The sequence below is a fragment of the Lepidochelys olivacea genome, assembly GCF_965140295.1.
Source record: "Lepidochelys olivacea isolate rLepOli2 genome assembly, chromosome: 17".
Classification (NCBI taxonomy): domain Eukaryota; kingdom Metazoa; phylum Chordata; order Testudines; family Cheloniidae; genus Lepidochelys; species Lepidochelys olivacea.
The window spans coordinates 20304233-20328289 of record NC_140427.1 but is presented as its reverse complement, the minus strand read 5'-3'; the positions used below and the strand labels follow the sequence as shown (position 1 = coordinate 20328289).

The window sequence follows — 24057 nt, the reverse complement described above, 5'->3', positions numbered from 1 at the left end:
AGCACTGCTATGGGTACCCGCTGGCCCCACAGGATGCCAACATTTTTATGGCTGACTTAGAACAACGCTTCCTCAGCTCTCGTCCCCTAATGCCCCTACTCTACTTGCGCTATATTGATGACATCTTCATCATCTGGACCCATGGAAAAGAAGCCCTTGAGGAATTCCACCATGATTTCAACAATTTCCATCCCACCATCAACCTCAGCCTAGACCAGTCCACACAAGAGATCCACTTCCTGGACACTACGGTGCTAATAAGCGATGGTCACATAAACACCACCCTACACCGGAAACCTACTGACTGCTATTCCTACCTACATGCCTCCAGCTTTCACCCTGACCACACCACACGATCCATCGTCTACAGCCAAGCTCTACGATACAACTGCATTTGCTCCAACCCCTCAGACAGAGACAAACACCTACAAGATCTCTATCAAGCATTCTTACAACTACAATACCCACCTGCTGAAGTGAAGAAACAGGTTGACAGAGCCAGAAGAGTACCCAGAAGTCACCTACTACAGGACAGGCCCAACAAAGAAAATAACAGAATGCCACTAGCCATCACCTTCAGCCCCCAACTAAAACCCCTCCAATGCATTATCAAGGATCTACAGCCTATCCTGAAGGATGACCCATCACTCTCACAAATCTTGGGAGACAGGCCAGTCCTTGCCCCCCCATCCCCAGCTCACCTCCGCCGCCCCTCTGAGCATGCTGCATCCCCACTTCTCCTCTCAGGCTTGCCGCCACAAAACAGCTGTTTTGTGGCGTAACAACCACTGGGAGGGAGGGGGGAGGAGGGGAAACACAGCACACTCAGGGAAGAGGCGGGGCTGGGGTGGAGATTTGGGGAAGGGGTCCAATAGGAGCAGGAAGAGGGTGGAGTTGGGGCAGGGACTTTGGTGAAGGGGTTGGAATGGGGACAGGGTAGGGGTGGAGTTGGGGCGGGGTCAGGGGGCGTACGAGCATCCACCGGCACCAGGAGATGTTGGCGCCTATGGTTATAACACTACAAGGCCCTGGCCACTAAAATCCAGTTTGTTCTTGCCAACATAGATGGGACCAAGCTCCATTTTAGCTGGGTCAGCGCATTGCTGTGCTGAAAGAAATCCCCCAGCATTGCAGGTTTTTTAATAGATGGTGTCATAGATATAAAGGGAAGGGTAACCACCTTTCTGTATACGGTGCTATAAAATCCCTCCTGGCCAGAGGCAAAACCCTTTCACCTGTAAAGGGTTAAGAAGCTACGATAACCTTCCTGGCACCTGACCAAAATGACCAATGAGGAGACAAGATACTTTCAAATCGGGAAGGGGGGGAAACAAAGGGTTCATCTGTCTGTGTGATGCTTTTGCCGGGAACAGATCAGGAATGCAGCCTTACAACTGTTAGTAAGTAATCTAGCTAGAAATGCGTTAGATTTCCTTTTGTTTAATGGCTGGTAAAATAAGCTGTGCTGGATGGAATGTATATTCCTGTTTTTGTGTCTTTTTGTAACTTAAGGTTTTGACTAGAGGGATTCTCTATGTTTTGAATCTGATTACCCTGTAAGGTTTTTACCATCCTGATTTTAAAGAGGGGATTCTTTTACATTTTCTTTAATTAAAATTCTTCTTTTAAGAACCTGATAGATTTTTCATTGTTCTTAAGATCCAAGGGTTTGGGTCTGTGTTCACCTGTACAAATCGGTGAGGATTCTTATCAAGCCTTCCCCAGGAAAGCGGGTGTAGGGCTTGGGGGGATATTTTGGGGGAAGATGTCTCCAAGTGGGCTCTTTCCCTGATCTTTGTGTAAGATTCTTGGTGGTGGCAGCATAAGGTTCAAGGACTGGGCAAAGTTTGTACCTTGGGGAAGTTTTTAACCTAAGCTGGTAAGAATAAGCTTAGGGGGTCTTTCATGCAAGTCCCCACATCTGTAGCCTAGAGTTCAGAGTGGGGAAGGAACCTTGACAGATGGCATGAAATAATACAGGTTTTTCCTATCTTAAGGAAAGCCAAGTGAATTTATCCGCTGATCAAAAGGCCTTTTTTAGTGTCTCATTTATTCCTAACAGCAGAAGAAAATGTACATTTTAGCACATTGTTGAAGCTCATCACACCCTCAGCCCAACCCACCTGTAGCTAGTGTTCCAACTATTTGACAATGTCCTGCTAGTTTAAGTGTTTTCAGTTTCTACTTCAGGATAACCGTCTCTTAGGGTCTGTCTACACTTGCAGAGTTTTTGCGCTGTAAGTTTCACTGGTGATAGGGAACCGGTGAAAGTAAAGCGCTGGTTTGTGTCCTCCCTTCATTCCTCAGGCATCAAAGAGTGTTCACATTAGCAGCACTTCCATCGCTGATGGGAGCAGCGTACTCAGGGCAGCTATCCCACAGTGCAGCTCTCTCCAGTTTGATGATAGGTCCTGTGAGAAGGGACTGGGGGCTGGGTCCCTGCACAGCCACCTCTCCCCAAACACTGATCAGCTGCAGTAGGTCAGCATTGCTCCAAGCTGGGGATCCTTTGCTCCATGGAGCAGCTATCGTCACCTGGCCAGATAAGTGAGCACTTGCCAAGAAAACAGGAAGGGGAGTTTCAAAGTTCCTGGGGCTTTACAGGGGTAGGGGTGGATGTCTGTTTACCTGGCAACAGAGGAGCAGCACTGCTGGCCAGAGTGGTCACCTAGGCACTGTGGGATATCCTCAGGAGGCTAAAAGCTGTGTAAAGAGGAAGAACATGTCTTCACTTGCACATCACCGCAAAAGCATCCCCGGTAAGAGCTGTACGCCTCTCGTGGAGGTGGTTTTCCTTTTCCGGTGAAACTTCTGAGTTTCACTGCAAAAAGTCATTGGCAAGTGTAGACGCTCCCATGATTTCTGCACAAAAAAGGGACTTTTTCCGCTTTAAATAGCAAGTGTAGACATGCCCTTGTATATTACCCAAGTCATTCAGGCCTTGCCTTCACTAGGAAAAAAAGTGAACTTGAGGCTCCTCACTGGGGTTTATCTTGACCAGCTAACATGTGTTAAGTTTAAAACTTGCCTTGTCTACACTAGAAGTTTAACACAAGTTAGTTAGTTAGCACATGTTAACTAAGATATATTTAAAAAGACACATTTGTACTATTAAAGGCAAGTCCTGATTACTTAGGTCAGATAAAAACGTCAGTTTTCCTGAAATAGACACTGAAAACACTTTGATTTAACAGGCATTCGCTGCTATGTTTTAAAACACACATCTTTTTCTGAGTATAAACGGGTCCAAAAAAAAAAAAAAAGAAAAGAAAAAGAAAATTAGGAGAGGTCATTCAGCCAGGACCTGCCACATTCACAAGCCCATGAAAGTGACGTCTGGATTCACCTGTTTTCACTTAGCAGCTGTGCCTATCGGAGTGCAGAGCTCGGTGTCTGAAGGATAGAGAGCATATTATTAGCAGCGCAGTAGTGCCTAGCAGCCCAAGCCCTAGGGACAATGTTTGGCTAGAACTGGAGATACCATATGCCAGAGTGTTCACTGTGAGGGGTGGCAAACAACCAGAATAAGAAACAAACATATTGTGACCTATAAATGAAGATTTGTTTAATGAGCCGGGATGTGGATTCTGTGTAGTTGAAGCATACTGTGGAATGTTGTATGAAGCATGTTGTATGAATCTTCTTTATATCCAGAAATAAAAACATTTGACCTACTACAGACTCTATACTGCCTCACAGTGCTCTAAATTAAAAATATATATATTCAAATTAGTTATTGCAGAAAACAAATTGTATAGTAATAACGATAAGATGTTAAAGTATTTGCCACATATAATTCTACAATCTTTTTTTAGTATTATTCCTCCTTGCTACAATCAGTAATACAGCAATTCACAAAATAAAAATAAGAAATCAGATTGCAATGAGTCAGAGCAAGCGATCTACACTATCACAATATGACAATCCACACAAAAGGCAATTTTTTAAATTAAAGTAATCACCAGGTTATTTAATTTAAAGTTCAGAGAGAGAAGTAACAATGTAGTTAGCATCTAATTACCATTCTGTTCCCTTTGTACTATCATAATGATTCAACAGTTTTCAGATAGATTGATGATTGATATTATGTTTGTGCCCTGGAACTTAAAGCATTACATACCTAACCACCACTGTGGATATATGTACAATGTATGCGGCTCAGGATGGACAGATTTGTGCTACCACATCAGTTTTTATTTCTGTGCAAGCGAGTTTGTAATGTGTGGTTTCAGAGTAGCAGCCGTGTTAGTCTGTATCCGCAAAAAGAAAAGGAGGACTTGTGGCATCTTAGAGACTAACCAATTTATTTGAGCATAAGCTTTCGTGAGCTATATCCGATGATGCATCGGATGAAGTGAGCTGTAGCTCACGAAAGCTCATGCTCAAATAAATTGGTTAGTCTCTAAGGTGCCACAAGTCCTCCTTTTCTTTTTTTGTACTGAGTGTATAGCAGCTGAGTGGGATGCACAGTGAATGAGGATTGCTCAGAATTCTAGAGCTTGTTGATTTAATTGGTTTGGGTTTTCTTTTACTAATTCAATTTGCAGTCAGGGAACTTGAGTATTTTATTGAAGTGTGTTTTTTCTTTAACAAGATACTTATCTTGTATATATTGATATGTACACACACGCACGTGTGCACCACACACACACACACTCTTCAGGGTGTCTGGAGTGGTATTTTTTCACTGGTGCTTTTGAATATTTGGGACACACCATAAACAGAGGTTTACATTTTTTCTCACATGCTCTACAAATTCTGGTTGGCAATGACAGGTAGATTTTTTGAGTCATCAGCCCAGGAGAGTAATCAAAGCCATGCTTGCAGATAAGACTACCTAGAGTTAGGGTGGAGATGTAGAGGAGGAGGGGAAAAGGAGGAGGAGCTGTGAAGAGGACATTCTCAGAAAAGGGGAGGATGATGGCCCATCAAACACAGCGCTTAAAGAGCAATCAAAGAGATGGGAGAAGAACCACAAAAGGACAGAACCACAAAAGCCAGCTGAGGACAACATTTCAAGAAGGAGGGAGTGGTCAACAGTGTCAAAAGCTGCCAACAGGACAAGGAGGTTAAGGATGGAGCACATACCCTGAGATTTGGCCACAAAGAGTACATTAGAGACTTTAGAGGAGTGCAGAGGGCAGAAACTAAACTGGAGAGAGTCAACAACAGAAGTGGAGGACAGGCACTCCAGACAGCAGTTACAGACCTCACGTTCAATCAGTTTGTGAGTGCACCACCGTCAGCTTTTTCGTACTTTGCACTCTTCCATACAACAAATGAAGTTGTAAATTAGCTCTGGATACCACACAGAGTAAAAGATTGTTCGAAATCTCCTCCTGTGTAGGGACTGGTTTGATACTGAATATGATGCTCCTTTCCAGGCCAGAAAAGCGACGGATGCTGTCAAGAACAATGCCATGTCCCAGCATTGTGAAATCTGCCATTGTGAAATCTGCATCCAGCTTGAAATTCTTCATCTCATTTTCCATTTTGGGCTGTAGCACGTGACGATATTTATCCTTCTCTTTCACTGTGCTGCACAGGATAGCAATGTCTTTCCCAGAGTAACCATTTTGAGAAATATTGGAGACAGTTTTCAACCACATATGTTACTATTTCATCCTCCTCCAAGTTTCTTTCTACCTTAGAAACACCTGGCAGGGGATGGGCACATTCAGCTTCATCCAACAACATTCTTAACCGCTGATGAGGAATATCTATTTGTTGATTTCTTACAATCTTCTCCATCTCTTGTGCCATGATGTCGAATATCTGGGTGGCATTCCGGACCCCTTTGGTGAGCCACTCCTGAGGATATTGTTCTGATGGATGTGGAAGACTGCATGGAAATGTGTGACTTGTTCTCAGGCTATAGAAGAGGAGCAAAAAACCCACTCCATCCAGAAGGAACACTGGGAGGACTTCTGTTATCATGGTCTGAGTCTAAAGTAATTTTGATTTTGAAAGACTTTTGAAAGACCAGGCCAGGATGAGTTGGTGCCAGGGAATGCAAAGGGCCCACGAAGAAACAGTGGCTCCCTGTGATGATCCCACCACAGCACCCAAGTACCTGAGCCTAGTCCATGCTAGAATTCACAGCATTGTGAGCACTGGTGCAGCTGTATGTAATTTTGTCCTGGACTTGCCCCAAAGGGGACTGCAACCTCTCCTACACTGGCGAGCTCAGAAGCCTGAAGAATGGGTGGTGCTGGCCACGGAGGGCTGTGTAAGAGCAGGCAGGTGTGCGCTGGTTCCAGCTCATCTCAGCTACAGCCTCTGCCAGCCAGGTTTGTATACAGCATCCAGCAGATACCAAAGCTGCCCTCCCGCAGTTTACCCCCAGGGAAGACAGCAATACAAACACTATTTGCCATCCTCTAGAGAGGAATCTCCTCTAGGGTGCAGGGGGTTAGCTGGCTTCTGGAGGTGCATTTGCATCTCCCTGTACTAGCGGAGGGGTTAATCTGACCCAAAATGGTTTAAGGTGGTTTGTGGAGAAAGCCATTCCAAATGCCATTATATCTGTCCAGATTGTTCTGTAACATGAAAACGACTAGCTCATCTGTGGCATCATTTCAAGCTGTGCCTACACTGGCAGACTTCAGACTGATAATTCTCCACTGGCTGTAGCAATAATAGGAACCGTTAATGTAGACAGGGTGCAGGCATGTCTACCACTGTGTCATCTACTGTGACCTTGTGTGGAGCTACACTGCTGGGGAATTAGGAGTCTGTTTGTTCATACTGTAGACAAGGCCTGAGAGCAGGAAGGTCTTTCTACAGCTTGTAAAAGATTTTTGGGTATTGATTTTCCTCTCCCTCCCCCCCATTTTAGATACATTTGGGCACAATGTTGACTTACATATAAATTGCTCACCTCACAAATTCACTCAGTGGCTCGTTCTCACATAGGTAGAGAATATCTTCAGACTTGCAATGAGACACATTTTTTATCTTCTCTATGATTTTCAGGGCCACTATCGTTTTCCCATTTCCTGGCAGGCCATAAATAAATTGCTTCTTGATCTTATGGAAATCTGTTCTTAGTAACTCATATTGTTTAACAGAAAGGAGATTGAAAAACTCACACCCAAGGCTGTCACTTAAAAAGGACCTAAAACCCAGTAAGATTATCACAAGTGAGTCCAGTAATTTTGGCATGTCCTTGTGGGATACATTGTAGCTACCAGGGTACTTAACTTGCAAATCCAACTCTGTATTTCCTTCTTCATTGGTTCCAAGCTGTAGGAGATGGGGAATCACACACACTCTCTGAGTGTATCCCCCAACATTTACCAGTTTCTGTTTCAATGCACGAGCAGTTTGTCTTGCATATTCAAACATATTCGCAGAACAGTCCTTCTGAGTCACAGTGTACAGCGTTGGGTGTTTGCCTGCAGCTATTAAGAGAGCATCACAGACAACTTGCTGATTCTCTGGCAATCCGATATCTACAGCCCAGCTCCTTGAAAATATCAGTAGTCCCTGAGATGCCTGCAGCTCTTCCATTTGCTCGTTCATTAAATTCTCCAGCCCTGGATACTTTGAGAACAGCTCTTCGGTGAGGTTTTCTGGTGTGTATGTTATCCCATTAGAAATTACTAGAAAGTGAGAGAATTAGAAAAATATTAACAAATTTTATGTCCATTTTCTTTTCTTCTTCCTTTTATTAACACACTGCAGTACAGTTTGAAAAGTTGTTCCAACTGAAGGTATTGATGGTAAAAATAAAAGGAGTACTTGTGGCACCTTAGAGACTAACAAATTTGTTAAACTGGTTAGTCTCTAAGGTGCCACAAGTCCTCCTTTTCTTTTTGCGGATACAGACTAACATGGCTGCTACTCTGAAACCTGATGGTAAAAATGTTGGATTGGCAATCCTGACGGCTGAAGTCCCTTATGCACAGAACCCGTACAGCCTGAGCAATGGCAAATGGGCTTTCCTGTGACCCACGGCCCCAAGCCCCTGCCCATAATCATCCACCAGTGAGTCTCAGCTATACTCTGTAGGGACCCCCATAGGGATGAGAGGGGAGCTCAGTCTCCATGGGCCACTAATTCCTAGGCACCTCTGCTCACACTGCCAAAGGAGGGGCCACTTGCAAAAAGTTTTTAACTGTCCCATCTTCACCAAAGTTCTGAGCTGCTGTTTCTGCCACTTTTCCTAACTACTCTCTTAACACTTAACTCCTTTTCTAAAGCTGAATTAGGAGCTGTTAATAATTACTTTTTATAAAAGAAACAGAGTTACTCCCTTGCATACAGTTTTGCAGGATTGGGCCGTTAGCCCATTTTTAGGTGTCAAATCATTCACAAAGCTGTCTTGATTTCTGCAAATGCATTTGTCATCCCCAGGGACTTGCGGAATATTTGAATTAAGTGATGAATAATTTTCAGACTGCCGATTGTTCACAAACGCTTTGCTTTTCCTGTTTGCTATTCGTGATGTACTGGTCACACAGTAATGATTCTGCTCCCTGACAGCAAGACAGAAACTTTTCAAACAGGGGAATAAATAATAATACCTAACCAGCATGAATGTTCAGAAAAATTGTCGTGCGTGCAAAAATCTGTGAATGTTGAAATTTGGTAATATTTTCAGCGAATAAGTAGTAAGACTTCACAAATAGTAGCAGACTGAACTTGGGCTATGTATTCAGGAATCTGTTTTCTTATTCAGAGGGCTCCACTGAGCTTACAAATAAAGGCCCTGATACTGCAAACTCTGATGCACACACTTTGAAATCTACTGATGAAAAGCACTATATAAGAATTAGGTATTATGATGCATTTGCTTAATTTTACTATGGTGAGTGGTTAGGATGGGAGCCAAAACTTTTTTAGGCACTTTTGCATTCTACAAGAATTTCACCTGAAATGTTTCCTGGAAATGGGAAGCTGGTCTACTGTCTCCTGAGGCTGGGTACCCCTTTCTCTCCAAATCGATGGTTTTGTCAGCTTCACTCATCTTCTAGCTTCATGGGAGCACCAGTGAGAGCCCCCTCAGTCCTTATAAAAGTCTCCCTTATAGCTGAGAGGAAAGACTCACTATCTTACTTCAGTCTTGCATGCTACTGAACAAGCTACAGAACACACCCCACAATCTCTGTATCTGCAGCGACTCCCCAGATGCCTCGTCAGGGATTATTTTGTGTGGCTCTGTGATGGGGTGTATTCGACCTTTGCAGCCTCCTGCTGGGGGCGCCGTGGTCCTACTACACCCCACCCCAACAAGCAGCAAGGTGAGAGGGGAAAAGCAGCGAAGGTGAGTCCTCCAGCTTGCCTAGAGAGGACTCTCCAGAGCAGCTGTTCCGGAAACCACAGAGACCTGGGACTAGAGGGGCTAGGAACAGCCAATAAGGGCCCTGCTGGCCCAGATAAAAGGAGCCACCTGCCTTAGCAGTTCAGCTCCAAGCTGGGACCAGAGGTATGTGGAAGGGTGCTCCTCTCTGGACAAAGGAGCTAGGCAATTAGTTATGGCTGGCTAGGCTTACATGGGGTGGGATCAGAGAAAGACCTGAAGACATTGGTCCTGAGATACAGCTGGAGATAAAGGACTGGTAGGAAGAGGCTCAGGGAAACTGCAGTAAAGGATTGAGTACATGGCTACTGTGTATAGGATCCCTGGGTTGGAACCTGGAGTAGCTGGTTCCGTATCTACCACAGGTGAAGAGGCATAAACCCCACAAAGGGGCAGGCCTTATTTGAGAGCCGAAAGGGCTGAATTTGCAGGGCTCAGAGCATGGGCCAAAGACCCTAGCAAGGACTCTTTAATACCCCAGAAGGGATTCATTTAGACTTTGTGACTTGGCTGGAGGGCCTAGCCATGGAAAACCTGCTAAGGTTGGCTGGCAGGGGGCACCGAGGTGAGAAAAGGACTGCAGCACTGCACCCAGCTGCTAGGAGGCACTCAAGAGGTGAGTGCCCCTTTACAGGCTCTAATTAACCAAACCATGCAAATTCACAACCTCCTAGTTTAAAGTAACACCTTTTTACACATGTAGCATGTAACTTTTGGTAACACAGTTTTCCTTGCGTACCCTGGGCAGGGCGGAACCTAAACAGTAGCCCTTGAGGGGAAAGAAGTGGGGATAATTTGGGGACAGACCAGAGGACTGCTTCAGTGTCTAGGGCCCTAGGGCTGCAGTTCTGGAAAAGGCACAACAAGAGCCCCTAGTGTGAGAAACCACTAGGTGACAGTGCTGTCATACCCTGGATGAGGGAGAGAAATGACAGACCCATGATGGAGATCCAGCGACTCTGAGAGAGGCTGGACAAAGGTGCGTGGAATGAAATTTTTCACCGGTGGTCACTGTGTGTTCATTTTCTGGGTGCTCAGTTTGAGACACCTAAAGTGCTGAGCTCTCACAAGTGTAGCTGAACTCAGCGGCAGTGCACGATGCTCAAATCCTCTGGCAGCCTGAAGGAGGGAGGACAAGGATGGGAGTCAAGAGGCCCTTGAATTTAATCCTTCCTCTGCCACTGATTCACTGAGAGGCCTTGGGTGAGTTGCTTCGTCACTGGATAACTAGAACATCCCAAATTTCTCACAAGCGTTCAGCAAAATCATACTTCATTTGCAAACTTATAGCAGAAGTTCATTACTTCTTATTACCTAGTGCCCTGTTTAAAATGGTTCAGTCATCCAGTCAGGGAGCAGATGTGGCTTAGGTGTTCAATCACACATCGTGAAGAATGAACAATGAATAGTTGACAGGAACAGATTAGGAACAATCCACAGTCTGAAATTTATTCATCTTAATAGTTACAACAATTGAACATGTTCACGAAAATCAGGAAAGGTTCTGGAATGATTCGTTACTCAAAAAAAGCCTAAATTTGGAAACAGCATTATCATTTCATACACCTCCACCAGCTGTATAATGACATCAAAAAGTGAAATATAAAACACATATTAAGGAAATCCAGCAGACCAAAACTAAATTCAATATTAAATGTCTGAGACCCCAGGAAATTCACACTTAAGTATAAAAGACACCTACAAGGACACCCATTTGACTTATAGTAATTATATAGCACCTGCACATTCTCTTATGTGAAAAACATTGAAATAAGAATTGAATATCACATAGATCACACATTCAAATAAATTAACCATGGTGAGGGAGGGTTGGCCAGAGAGGTAAGGAGGATTCGGAGAGGTCAAGGTTGGTCTGTTTTTCACCAGTTCATACGATATTGCTAGTGGCTTCAGTCCTTAATTCTTCAAAAGCCAGTATTGTGCGTGCATAGAACATCACTTCTTATTCCACTCTAATGTTATTTGTAAACCAAATGCCTTCAAACATGTCTGTCAATGTACAGAAACCAGAAATAAACTAATAAAAACCAAAAAGACATACCTGAAAATAGAGATTTTTGCAGATCACGAAGACATGTGATGCCTGGGTTGGAATACACCGTTTTAGTGAGTGGAGGTCCACATGACACACTCAGCTCAGTCTTCAAGACATTAACTGGATTTGAAATCTCTTGAAAAGTAAATTAAAATTTAATATTAATATACTTATTTCACCCCAGCACCACCATAAGGATTTTTAATGAGCATGCCCTGAACTGCTCTCAGAATTGCTGTGGGTTTCGCATTTGCATTCATTTCACTCAAAATGAAATGAGATTAATTACTTTAACTGAAGGCCCTTATCTGGGTACCCAGCTGCTGCAGCAGTGTCCCTTACTTTATGGCTACCTTACGGTGGCTGAAAGAGTAGAAGAATTCATTCTTTTGCATACTGGAGATATGGAGACCCTGAAGTTGGGAGTTGATTGCAAGGGCCAAGCATGAAGGAGGCAAGGTAGGAAGAGTAAGGAGAAGGTATAAATCAGGACCAAGATATTTGATTGTCCCATTGGTTTTGTCTGTAATTATTTCATAAGGAGGTTGAAATTGGGAGAGAAAGAGCTTGATCTTTGGTTCACACTGATGAAGAAAAGGCCAGTGATCAATAATGTTTTCACCATTTGCGATTTGATTCAGGATGAGGGCCTCCCCTGGCAGGGTTAAGGAGGAACATGGGTTATGATGTCTTCTGTATGCAGATGACACTCAACTTTCTGTTACTGTCTCTGCCAATTCAGATGATGCGGTACGTTTTGATGAAGACTGTGTCTGCCCTTTTAGGCCATCTTCGTGACAAAAAATTAGTGATGTTGACTACTTTAATGTAAAAACTATCCCTGCCTTGTCTCCACTAGAATTTCACATTGAGAGCCATCTTGAGTTACCTGTCTCGGTGTAAAAACACACCTGTTTTGTCAGCGAAGACATAACCTCACTGAGGCTGTTTATCCACTATTTGCTACTCTTGTTTGCTACTTGGGAGTCTGGTTAGATTCCCAGTTAGTACTGGAGGGTTCTCTTTCAGTGTTAGCCAAAATGGCTTCCTCTGCTCGCATCTAACCAGGAGGTTGGATGTGAAGCTTGCTACCATGATTCCTGCTTTTGTCACTTTAGACTAGGTGTCTACAAAGTGCAGTACACAGGACTGCATCTTAAATTAATGCAGAAACCGAGGACAACGCCAAGTGTTACAATATTCTTGTTCAATGGGGCATCTCGCTGTTGAGCATATCACACCAGGGCCTTGTCATCTGCTCTTGCTGTCTGTGGGTTTTTGAGTGGAATTTAAGGTGTAGGTTTTGACCTGTAAAGTTCTAATGGCCTGGGACCTCCCAGATTGAGAGACACTTCTCAACTCAGGCCATACCACCACAACTGAGATTGGCGGAGGCTCCTGAGCTCTCAGGATATCAGAGAGAGCAGGAGGCTGGCAGGGCATTCTCCTTGCGGGCTCCTCCATTTGAGAACTCACCCCTCACACATCCCTTTCTTGATCTTCATGATAAGCAGAAAGGCTCATCTGTTCATGGGGAATTTAGGAGGGAGATATTTCTTAAGGGGCAATATTTGAAGAGGATGGAGTATTTTTTCTCTCATTTCTGCTGTGCTATAAAAGGTTTTTAATTATTTCCTGCCATGTATAGTGCAGTTGAGGTGAGGGTTTGATTTTGTATTTAATTGTGGTTTTTTCCCCTAAACATCAAGGACAATGAGAGCTTGGGACAACCTCCATTTTTGTTTGCTCCTAGAACTGCTAAGAAATAATAATGAAAACCAAAGATTTCTGTAACCTCCACTCAGAGTAACAAACAGTAAGTGGTCCTAGGGTGATGAAGGACAGGTTTGATCCAAAGTGAGTCACAACCGTCAATCGGAAGAAAGTGATATAATCCTAGTCACCGCGGGATGTAATCCTAGTCACCTAGGGATGAGTGTCATTAAGGCAAAGGGGGGAGGGTTAACTGAATACTGTGATTCTTCCCATCTTCTTCCAGCAGTCATCTGCCAAGCCCCTCCTGGGCTCCATTCTCCATTGCCAGGTCCTGGCCTCTGTAGTGCTTCCTGTAGCTACTGGTCTCCTCAGCTCTCTCTATTCTGTCCTGCTTCTCTCATCCCAGTAGGCCTTGCTACTGCTTGCATTCACCTGATCTAGCAGTAAACACTAGCACAGGTGATGGCTGGGGTCCTCTGCACGGCCCACCTCACCCTGTGACACGAGGCACAACACAGTGTGATGGAGGATGACAAAATCAGGGCTTAAATGCTTCTCCCTCCCCCTTTGCTGTGTGAAACATCTCTGCAAACAGGAGAAACCGGCTGGGCTGTAGACACAGTGTTGTCCTAGAGTAAATGAACCGAACAAAGAGAAAATATTTTCCCCTCCAATTGTTTAGACATATAATACTTTTGGCCATATGTTATAACTTATGTCAGATTTTTTTTCATCTCACATTGTTATAAGTGATTTCTAAGTTGACAGTGTCCCTTTAAGAAAAGTATTGTGGGACACCAGTGACTTTAAGTTTTCGAACCACTTCATTTGTCAAGTTGCCAGTCATGCTACCAAGCTAGAAACACTGAAGTTTAGGTTAATATGGGAAAATAAACTCTTAAAGTTTATATTTTTAATCATTTGACCTGGATCGGTTGCCACCATCATAGCTGTCCAGTCTTCGGTCATCAGTCTCTCAATGCGGTCACTCTTCAAAATCCATGAGTCAGGGTTATCCGAAAACACAGCGCAACAAAAGGGTTTGATTTTCACAGCACATAGATAGCCACGCAAGTTCCCATCATTATCCCACACAGGCAGGATTTTATGGGCAACATTCAGTTTTGCCTGAGAATTACAGATATGTGAGATAGGCAACTTCTTGCTGACATATTCTATTACTCTGCATAATTCATTGGTTTTAACATTTTCTTTGCTACATCCAACCACTTTCCTACCGTCATCCACTCCAATAAACAAATATCCCCCTTGTGTGTTTGCAAAAGCAGAGATATAATGTGGCAAGTTGTCTTCAATGTGTTTCAAGATGTTCTTTGAAGAGAACTCTTTAAATTCCACATGGGTCGACTCAGTGAAATTCAGTTTCTCACCATAGGTGAGGTGGTCTGCATTAAAAATATCTTCAGCAGAGTCATGTATTGACCAGTGTTCAGGAAGAACAGATGTCTCAGCTCTTTGCTTTGTCTCATCAGATTCTCTCCTGTCACAAGCTTTCTTCATTTCAAGAAATTCTGCAGCCATGCCAGAATTCGTTCTCTCAGCAGAAGTGCCAGATCTTTGGTACAAGCCTGTTCTTATGCTGCAAATCCGTGGTGAAGGCAAAACTTCACTGCTCCAAGACTTCACAAAAATGAATAACTTGTTGTTCTGCTGCATATATTCAAAATAGTTTTCAAACTTTTTAGATGAAATGAGTTCCGTAAGGGATTGTCCTATATCCTGCCCAAGCCCATCCTTTGTGTAACTGTAGCATTCGTTCTCAATCTCCGCCTCTACCAAGCCGCCTCCGGAGTTCAACAATGCACACGCTGCTTGGGAGATTTTACCATTTTGTTTCCTTTTCAGTTTGGTGTTGTGCATTTTGTTTCGTGTTTTCTCGCCAAAAGTTACTTTTTCAACTTTCACAACCACATCAGCATAGTTAGTGTTGAGATCAACAGATGGGTGCTCCTCTTTCAGGTTCATCCTGTTCCTGAAACAAGCAAAAGGATAAGTCTCTCTTAAAGCATTATATTAAAACGATAGGTAGGGGCAGCGGGAGAACTGAAGACCATGTGTAATGCCCCTTGGGTGGGTTGTTGGCAGAGGGGATTGAACCTGAGGCCTCTGGATCTTAAAGCATGAGCCTCTACTCCCTGAGCAAAAAATTCAATTCAGTTAGCCAAGGCTGTAGGCACCACCAGCAGGGGAAAGAGCACCACACAGAGTGGATGTGGGTTATACGTCCATCCTCTCACACAAGAGACAGTACCAATGGCTCTGCCATATTTGTCCTGAGTAGCGTGCACTGAGTGGGGTGCTTTTGTGGGAGACCCAGGGGTTGCATTCTAGGGTGCAATCCGGACCAGTGAGGGGTTCTGTCACAACTTGCCTTTCAACCGTGGGTGCCTCACAATGCTTTGCTGCTGTAGCTCCCAACTTGGGTCGCTCACAACCAGCCTACCAGCATGCAGGTCACACCGTGAGTGTCTGTATATAGCTACAGCCCTGGTCTAGCAACTCTGACCCCAACAGCCTGTCAGCAGCAACACCAGCCACGCTCTGGCTTCCAGCAGCCTTGGTTACTACCTGCAGGGTGATCCCAACACACGCCAGTCCTGAATTCTCCCAAAAGCGTGTGTTCTGCATTGGACAGGTCAGATATTATAGGTCTGTTGCCCCGGTACGGGGGCCAATATACAACAGATTGCTACTTTAATTGGCGTTACCCAACATTTCAGTTTAAACACAAACACTGAATTAGTTTGATTAAAGAATACAAAAAGTTTATTTAATTCCTTGTACTCACTTAAAATCTCTCTTTTTGTAGTTAAAGTCAGAAATGGTTACAAGAGAAATAATGATAAAACACTTTCTAGTGCTAAAACTTAACACGCTAGATGTGGTTCAAGATAAAATCCTTACCACATGTTCCCAGTTGGGGCCAAGTAATCCACCAATAAGAATTCTGGACACATGCATCCAGTCATCTGAACCATTAGAAGTGCAGCATGCAAATTAGCTGGAGAGCAACTGTGATGATTGGTTGAGTTTCAGCTGAGGTTACACTGGCCCCACTTAAAGGCCTGATCTACAAGTTAGGTCAACATAGCTACATCTGTCAGGGGTGTGAAAAATCCACTCCCCTGAGCGACATACCTATGCCAACCTAACCCGAGCACAGACCTAGCTGTGTCATTGACGTAGCTACTGCTGCTCAGAGAAGTGGTGTTCCTACACCCACAGGAAAACCCCTTCTCTCAGGGTAAAAGCAGTAGGCTACTGGTTATACCGGTATAGTCTCTGTAATGTAGACATCCCCTAAGAGTGATCTGAGCTGTTGACACAGCCCTGTCTTACTCCATTAATTGAATAAAAATGTCATTTAAAAGGGATTAAAGTTGGTTAAATGTAACATTCCCCCACTACTGGTCACCATCTCAAAAAGGTTATTGCTCTGTTAAGAGGGGGTTCAAAAAAAGGGAAACAAGAACATGAAAAACTCTTCACTGGAGAGTTTGTCCATCTGTTTCAGAAGTAAAAGGATAAAGAGTTTAGCAACAGTCAAATATGCATTTCTGGTACCTTATGTCATAGCTCTGTTGTGAGACAGCTTTAATCTACTTTACAAAAGATGTACATTTTAAACCCCAGCACAACAAATACAATATCAACGTGTTATAATCCTTCCTACTGTTAAAAATAGATACAAATTAATTCAACATTATACTGAAAATACAGAACTGTGATGTTATGCATAAAAGCATTATACAAAGATATATAGGAAACACATGATGGTGTAGAAAGTTTTTATTTTTTAAGCATGAGGTTGGGATGGCCGGATACTCCAAGTGGTGAAGTGAGATCAGAGATCTCATATCCTCACTGCATGTACTAGTTGGACTGATTGTTTTCTGCCTTGGTGCTTTTCCCTGTGACTATTTTTGATTAGAGACTACAGTTTCCTGTTCCCTGAAATGGAAACAGAAAGTGTTTTGCTCAGTGGGGTGAATTGTTTACTTCAGGTATCCTTCTGCCACAATACTGCAAGACTATTCTGTAACTAACCAAAGTGGAAAAGCTACAGTAAATGGGGGAGACTATTTTTTTTCCTGCGTTTTCATGAATGGGAGAACATGACTAGCACAGAAGGCCATCTGCATGCCAGGAGTTCCCACTCTCATCTGCAGAATTAAATATTGTAACACTTTGCTCTCTCACTTAAAGACTATTTCAGAAGAAACTGAGACACACACACAAAGCACAAGAAAGGAATGAGTCTACTTCTTGAACTCATGCCGACGCTAGGATTTATTGAACTCATTCCTACCTTTACATGACCTTAGGAAAGCGCTTTGAGATCTATGGATAAAAATGCAATGTAAGAGCCAGATATTATTATTATTATTTTGAATGTTGCTTGCATGTAGAAAAGTGCTATCAGTTTCTATTGCAAGGAACATGAAACTGAACTATCTACTAACCTAATAAACCGGTTGTGCAACTTAGGATCTTGTCTCTTTTCAAGGAAGTGCTGCAAAAAAGCTCTCCTCTTTCTCATCAAACCCAAATGTAACACTTGCTGAAAGCTTGTCTACTTACAGAAGTTGCATTAAACTTTAACTTCAATTAGTTTTAAAAAAATGTCGTTAAACTGGTGCAAACTCCAGTGTGGGCAGTTACATGGGTTTAAACCTGAAACAAAGACAAGAGTGTCCACACACAAAGCTGCCCTAATTTAATTCAATCAGTTTGGTACTGAATACAGCTCGTCCTTGTCAGCTCTTGCTGCTGACTGTGTTTAGTCCTGGTACAGCTAACCTGACGGCAGACAGGCGTGCTCTGTAACTGTTTCATTCGTAGCACAGGCAAGACCAAAGCATAAGGGGTATGTATTAAAAGCATGTAGGTTAATTCAGACTTACTCTTTTAAGGTGTCACACGTTAGGCGCCCAAAAACGGAAACAGCCAAACTCACTTGAAAATCTCCACCAAAGAGACAAATTGTGCTCTTAGTCACACTGGTAAATTCAGGAAGAAATGCGGTGACTTCACCTGTAACTGATGGAAGGATTTGACCCAGAGTCTTTTCACGTAGTTGTTTGCAGTGTTGTAAGCTGTGTTGGTCCCAGGATATTAGCGAGACAAGGTGGGTGAGGTAACCTTGTCTCTTTTCACTTAGAGCAGATCAGAACTGTAATTCTGAGATTGCACCTTTACATCTGTAACCCTTCTGCCAGGCCAAGTTGATAGCAGCCGGGTTCAGTACACAGGGGTTCCCTCTCATCAAAGCAAATGCAAAACTGGCTCGAGCCCCCACCCAGTGACCTGGGAAAATCTTACACACCCCCTGGGTGTCTCAAAGAGGCAATACTTCCCCTCTGGCAAGCACAGAGTCTCTAGTAGAGAATCTTTAATAACATGAGGTAAACGACATCAGCATTAACTTGGGGAAACACCACAACTAGTGTTCATTAACCAAACCATGAGCAAAGACCCACCCCAGAAAATTGGACCACATCCTTTCCCTCGGTTCTTGAGTCCAGCAACCAACAAATCACCCAAAGTCCAAAAAGTCCAGCCCCAGAGTTCAAAAGTTCATCTGCATAGTGTTACTCCCCAGTCTGGCTAAAATGTGCCTGTGGGGGGGGGAAAGAGGTAAGGGGCACCTTACGTGTCCTGAAGCTGACTGCTCCACAGGGCTCCGCTCTGCACAGCTCGCCATCTCACAAACAGCTCTGCTCAGCTCGCCGTCTCACGAACGGCTCTGCTCTGCACAGCTCACCTCGCCGTCTCACGAACACTCCACCAGCCTATCCACGAACAGCACCACTGCACTCTAGATCTTCCGGCTCCCTGCTACTTGACACAGCTCTCAGTAATTTCAGCTCATAGTAGTGGGAGCCTTAGTGCTGGTTCACCATAAGGCCAAAGTGAATGCAGCACGGTACCTGTAGCAAGACTCTTAATAGACCCAAAATTAGCTCTGACATTCTACAGTGGAGAGAGACAGAGGTGCAGTTGGTGCTTCAGGCCTTTACAAAGGGGCCCACACCACCAAATACTAATATCTGTCTCAAGTCTCTCTCCATTCACAGAGTTTTGGAACCCATGTCCCTTGCCTAGCGAGTGCTACTCAGTTGATGGTGATTCCCTCCATCATAACAAAAGGCCAAGTACAGTTCCACGCACAGTTCCCATAATCAGGGTAATAACAATTTATTCTTCCCGCCCGAATAACAAAGACACTGGGGATCCCACAACAGCCAAAGTGACCATTTGGGAAGTTATGGCCTCATTCTAGGCGTGGTGGGTGTGCCTATGCAAATGAGATCAGCCCCTGAAGTTCTTTTCCACAACTTGCCGCACCTCACCACCAGATGTCAGGGTGGAGCCCATCCTGACTCTGCTTACACATCAACTCTGTATTTCGTAAGGGAGGAAATAGTGCATCCCACCACCAGCATAGTGTACTGTAAAGTATCCAGGAGTGGGCTGTCTGGCTGACTGTGTTTCCCCTACATTTCCGGGTCTCAGCTTAATCAACATGCAAGAAACACAACACAAAAGAAATCGCATCTTACCTTCTTCCTGGTTCTCTTGCACTCAAGCAGACAGAGGGGCCTCTGTGAATTTTGGGTTTCACCTTCTTGCCTCCCTCAGTCTGAAGGAGCCTGTCCTAACTTCAGTATCTCTTGTCTATCCTGCCTCGGCTGGTGGAAGTGGATGTACCTCCTTTTACTGCAAAGGAACTATACCAGTTTACCAGGATGATCTTCCCACTGGGTTCATCCCTCAGACTGCGTCTCCGCCTCTGGGTCCTAATGCTGGTGAATTGGCCAGACAGCGGGTTGTGACAGGAGCAAAACCAGGCACAACTGGGTCACTCAGAAGACCCCACTGTCCACATATAGTGTGGGAGAAGATGAGCTGCTCTTTAATCCTGAAGAGTGATATTTCATTAACTCCTTATGTGCTGCATGCAGACAGGCACAGTCTAGCAGTCAGAACACAGGGCAAGGAACCAGGTACTGCCATGTTCTATCCAGTGATGAGCTGCCAAAATCTTAACAACGGGTTCCCTCCTCACCCCACGAGGGGGTCGTTGCTCACCGCCGCCCCCCAGGACTCCTGCCCCATCCAACCCCCCACGTTCCTTGATGCATCCACCCCCCTCCCCTGTCCCCTGACTGCCCCCAGAACTGGGCAGGAGGGTCTCGTGGGCCACCGTAGTGGGTGCCCACCCCACCCCTAAGAGCCAGAAGCACCTGCCGGGGGGCGAGGTGGGGAGTCCCAGCGGTGCTTACCTGGGGCAGCTCCCAGGAAGCCGCCGGCAGGTCCCTCTGGCTCCTAGGGGCGGGGGAGCGTAGCTGGGGGGGAGCAGGGGGAGCGGCCCCTCCCCCCACTGATCGCATCAAAAGTGGCTCCTTAGGTGCCAACTCCCTGGGTGCTCCGGGGCTGGAGCACCCACGGGGAAAATTTGGTGGGTGCAGAGCCCCCACCGGCAGCTCCCTGCCCTGCGCCCGGCCCCAGCTCACCTCTCCTCTGCTCCGCCTCCTCCCCTGAATGCGCCACCCCACCCTGCTTCTCCGCCCCCCCCCCCCGGCTTCCTGCCAATCAGCTGTTCATGCGGGAAGCTGGGGAGGGCTGAGACGCAGGCGGCAGCTTCCCGCTCAGGCCGAGTGTGGCAGAGATGAGCTGGGGCGGGGAGCGATTCTGCTGCACGCCCCCCACCCCCCCGGGTTACCTGCTGCGGCACGGGCAGCCCTCCTCGTGCCCCCCCAACCAGAGCTCACCTCCGCCTCCCTGGGCCTGAGCGGGAAGCTGCGGCCTGCTTCTCAGCCCACCGTGGCTTCCCGCACAAAGAGCTGATTCACGGGAAGCCGGGGGGGGGGCGGAGAAGCGGTGGGGGGGGCAGCACGTTCAGGGAAGGAGGCAGAGGCGAGCTGGGGCCGGGGCGGGGAGCTGCCGGTGGGTGCTCTGCACCCACCAAATTTTCCCCTTGGGTGCTCCAGGGCTGGACCACCTGTGGAGTCGGCGCCGGTTCTAAAAGGGCTTCTAAATTTAACAACCGGTTCTAGCGAACCGGTGCGAACCGGCTCCAGCTCACCACTGGTTCTATCTAGTCTAACACACTGAGGTATTCATACCACCACACTCCTCACAGTCATCCATAAGTTCTAATCCTGGCTCTGACTTCAACATGCAGGGAGACTTTGGACTAGTCTCTGTAGGCTTCTGTTTCCCCATCTTTTTGACAAGAGAACAAGTTTGGCTGACAAAGGTAATAGTGTTAACATAATATACTTAGACTTCTGTACCCCATTTGACTTGGTGCCACACAACGTTTTCATTAAAGAGCTAGAACAATACAAAATGAACACGGCGCACAGTAAATGGATTAAAAACTTGCTAACTGCTGGGTCTCAAAATGTAAGCGTGAGCACAGAATCATCTTCAACAGGGTGTGTTTCCACTCGTGTCCCACAGGAATCAGTCCTGGCCTTTCTTTTATAATGGTCTTTTTAAGGCCTGCCACTCTTGAGACATGGTCTCCTGAACCAGGACCATTCTGGTTTGTGGCGTATGGAAAAGCTATTTTTAATCCCTTTCCCCACTAGGATCCTCTCTTCCTTTTGACCCAGCTGCCCCAGCTGCTCAATTCTGCTGGAAGTCTGTAGCAATTCTTCTTTGAGTGTCCTCCGTGTGGTATCCAGGTCTTGAACCCTGGCCTAGGAGTCCCCAGACAGCTGCCAATGTCTACTGAAACCTGGTAGGCTGTAAGCTACTGGGACTGTGGCCCCAGCCAAAGCACCACCCACAGGAGCTCTGAGTGGAGGATTGTCTGGCTCCACCAATTGGTCCAACTTTGCTATTTAAGTCAGAAGGAGGCACAGGAAGTTTGAGCAACAGGGTGATCTCCTATGTTGCCTGTGTTGGACCTGCACCCAGCCCTGTTCCTGATTCCTGCTCTGCTCCTGGCTCATGCCTTCACTCCTGTTCCCATCCATGCTTGATCCTTGCATCTCCTCCTGCCCCTACATCTCACCTCCAAGCCTCAGCTACCAGTCCTGGCTCTGACCCTGGCCTCTGACTTCTGACCCTGACTCCTGTTTGACCCTTGGCTCTGGCATTTGGCATCTGATCTCGGCTCTGGCCCTCGGCTTAGTTTCTTGGTTCTGACTCTGACTTGACCCCCTGGCTCTGGTTACTGGCAGTTGACTCTGGTGCTGACCCTTGGCTTCATTCCCCAACCTGAACGCCTGCTCCTCCCACTAGACCTGACTCCTGCTCTGACTACTAGACCAGGGCCCCTACATCTTGGTCCATAACTCTGCGTATTGCTGCTCTTGGGATGTGTCAACTGGGTGCAGCCAGGATGGTGGAACCTTTTAGTAGCAGGGCCTGTTTTGGGCACTTTGCCCTTCCTTCAGTGTTGGAGCCCGTTCTGAGAGTGCAGCTATAAAAGGGGAGTGACACCTGTTGCAGCCTCAGTTCCTTCAAACCGCTGTCGCGTTAGGACACGAATTGCAGCAGATCCAGAGTTGAGTGACTTTAGACTACGTCTGACAATGAGATGGCTGAAGACAGCTGCTTTTCCGATTTCTCTGATCACCCCTTGCACTGCACACCTTGGAGATGCTTTTGGGATGCATATGCTCTCCTGTTCCCTTTTTCTTGTATTGCCCTTGGGACCGTTCTAAAGCGTAAATGCAGAACCAGATCTCTCTTGCTCGTCATTTACTCATTCATTTGCATTGCCATTAATTAGTGAGATGTAAGGAAGCTGGGGAGCGTAGCGGGCTCCTAACTTTATTGTGCCGTGCAGGCAGTCAGCTCCTCATACTGTGGAGTGAGGGCTCAGACTTTCCACACTACATATGAGAGTGTGGGTCAGTGAATAGAGCTGTGCTACTCGGCCCGGGGGTGGGAGGGGGGACGGGACACAGAGCGAAACGAGGGCAATGTAAATAACAGAGCAAAGATGACTACAAACTGGAGGAGTGAGAAGGACTCTGAATATGTACTGGGGACGGTTAACATGTATGGGAGCAGACTGTGCTGTTAAGGCACATGCCCACATTGGAAGAACTGTGAAGCTCCATCCCACACACACACACCAGGGGAGATCCGAGAGGCCATGGGTCAGATTCATACACTAGCAGAAGGGGAGTTTGGAGGGGTAGGGGGGCTTGTACCTCCTCTATTCATGGGTTGGCAGTCGGACAGTTTTACACCTGTGGTTCTTACACCTGGCTGTGGCTTCTTTGTGGCTGTTTAGCTGGTCAAAGGCCTATAGGGCAACAAGGAATCAGTTCTGTTCTGCCTCAGGAAGACATAATGTCTCGTTGAGCTCCCTGGAATGGAAGGACAGTATTCCCATTAACATTTATGGTACAGTAGTAGGATATAGTATACAATGCCCCCTCATGGCTGGCCGTCACAACTAGGGGACCTTGTCCTGCGTTCTCCTCATCCCTCTCTGGGGTGACTATCACAGAACAGTTTGCTTGCAGAGTGCAGGTGTAACCCACACACCTCCTGCCCTGGGTGTGGGGTTTTGTCCCATCTAGTGACACCGAGACCACTTAGAGAGAGAGGAATGAGTCTGCTCTACAGCCTTCGCTAAGGGCTACATGGCTTGTAGCTCATGCGGTAGAGGCTCACGCACTAAGCTCGAGGCCCCAGGTTCAATCCTGCCCGCCGATGACCTGTCTGTATTGTTACTCAGTGAGTGGACGGGGACTGTGTATGTGTATCCCCAGGTCCTTTTCTGCAGAACTGCTACCTAGCCAGTCGGTCCCCAGCCTGTAGCAGTGCATGGGATTCTTCTGTCCTAAGTGCAGCACTCTGCACTTGTCCTTCTTGAACCTCCTCAGATTTCTTTGGGCCCAATCCTCCAATTTGCAACTCTAAGGGGATGGCCAATGGTTCACCCTGAGATATACATATCTGGTTAGATTGGGGAGGTTGAATGTGA

At 45.9% G+C, this 24057-nt stretch overlaps 1 protein-coding gene and 1 pseudogene across 2 annotated transcripts; both read right to left on the bottom strand.

Moving 5' to 3' along the window:
• Positions 1–5216: 5216 nt before the first annotated feature.
• LOC311532599 (schlafen family member 13-like) lies at positions 5217–5937 on the bottom strand (annotated as a pseudogene). The gene has a single exon. The product of its transcript is annotated as a schlafen family member 13-like (transcript).
• A 939-nt stretch (positions 5938–6876) lies between these two features.
• On the bottom strand, positions 6877–15062 carry LOC311532598 (schlafen family member 8-like; the record flags this gene model as incomplete). The annotated part of the gene is made up of 3 exons (XM_084651171.1): positions 6877–7604; positions 11367–11495; positions 14003–15062. The coding sequence occupies 3 exons, from the start codon at positions 15060–15062 to the stop codon at positions 6877–6879; spliced, it is 1917 nt and encodes a 638-aa protein (XP_084507297.1).
• Between the last annotated feature and the right edge of the window lie 8995 nt (positions 15063–24057).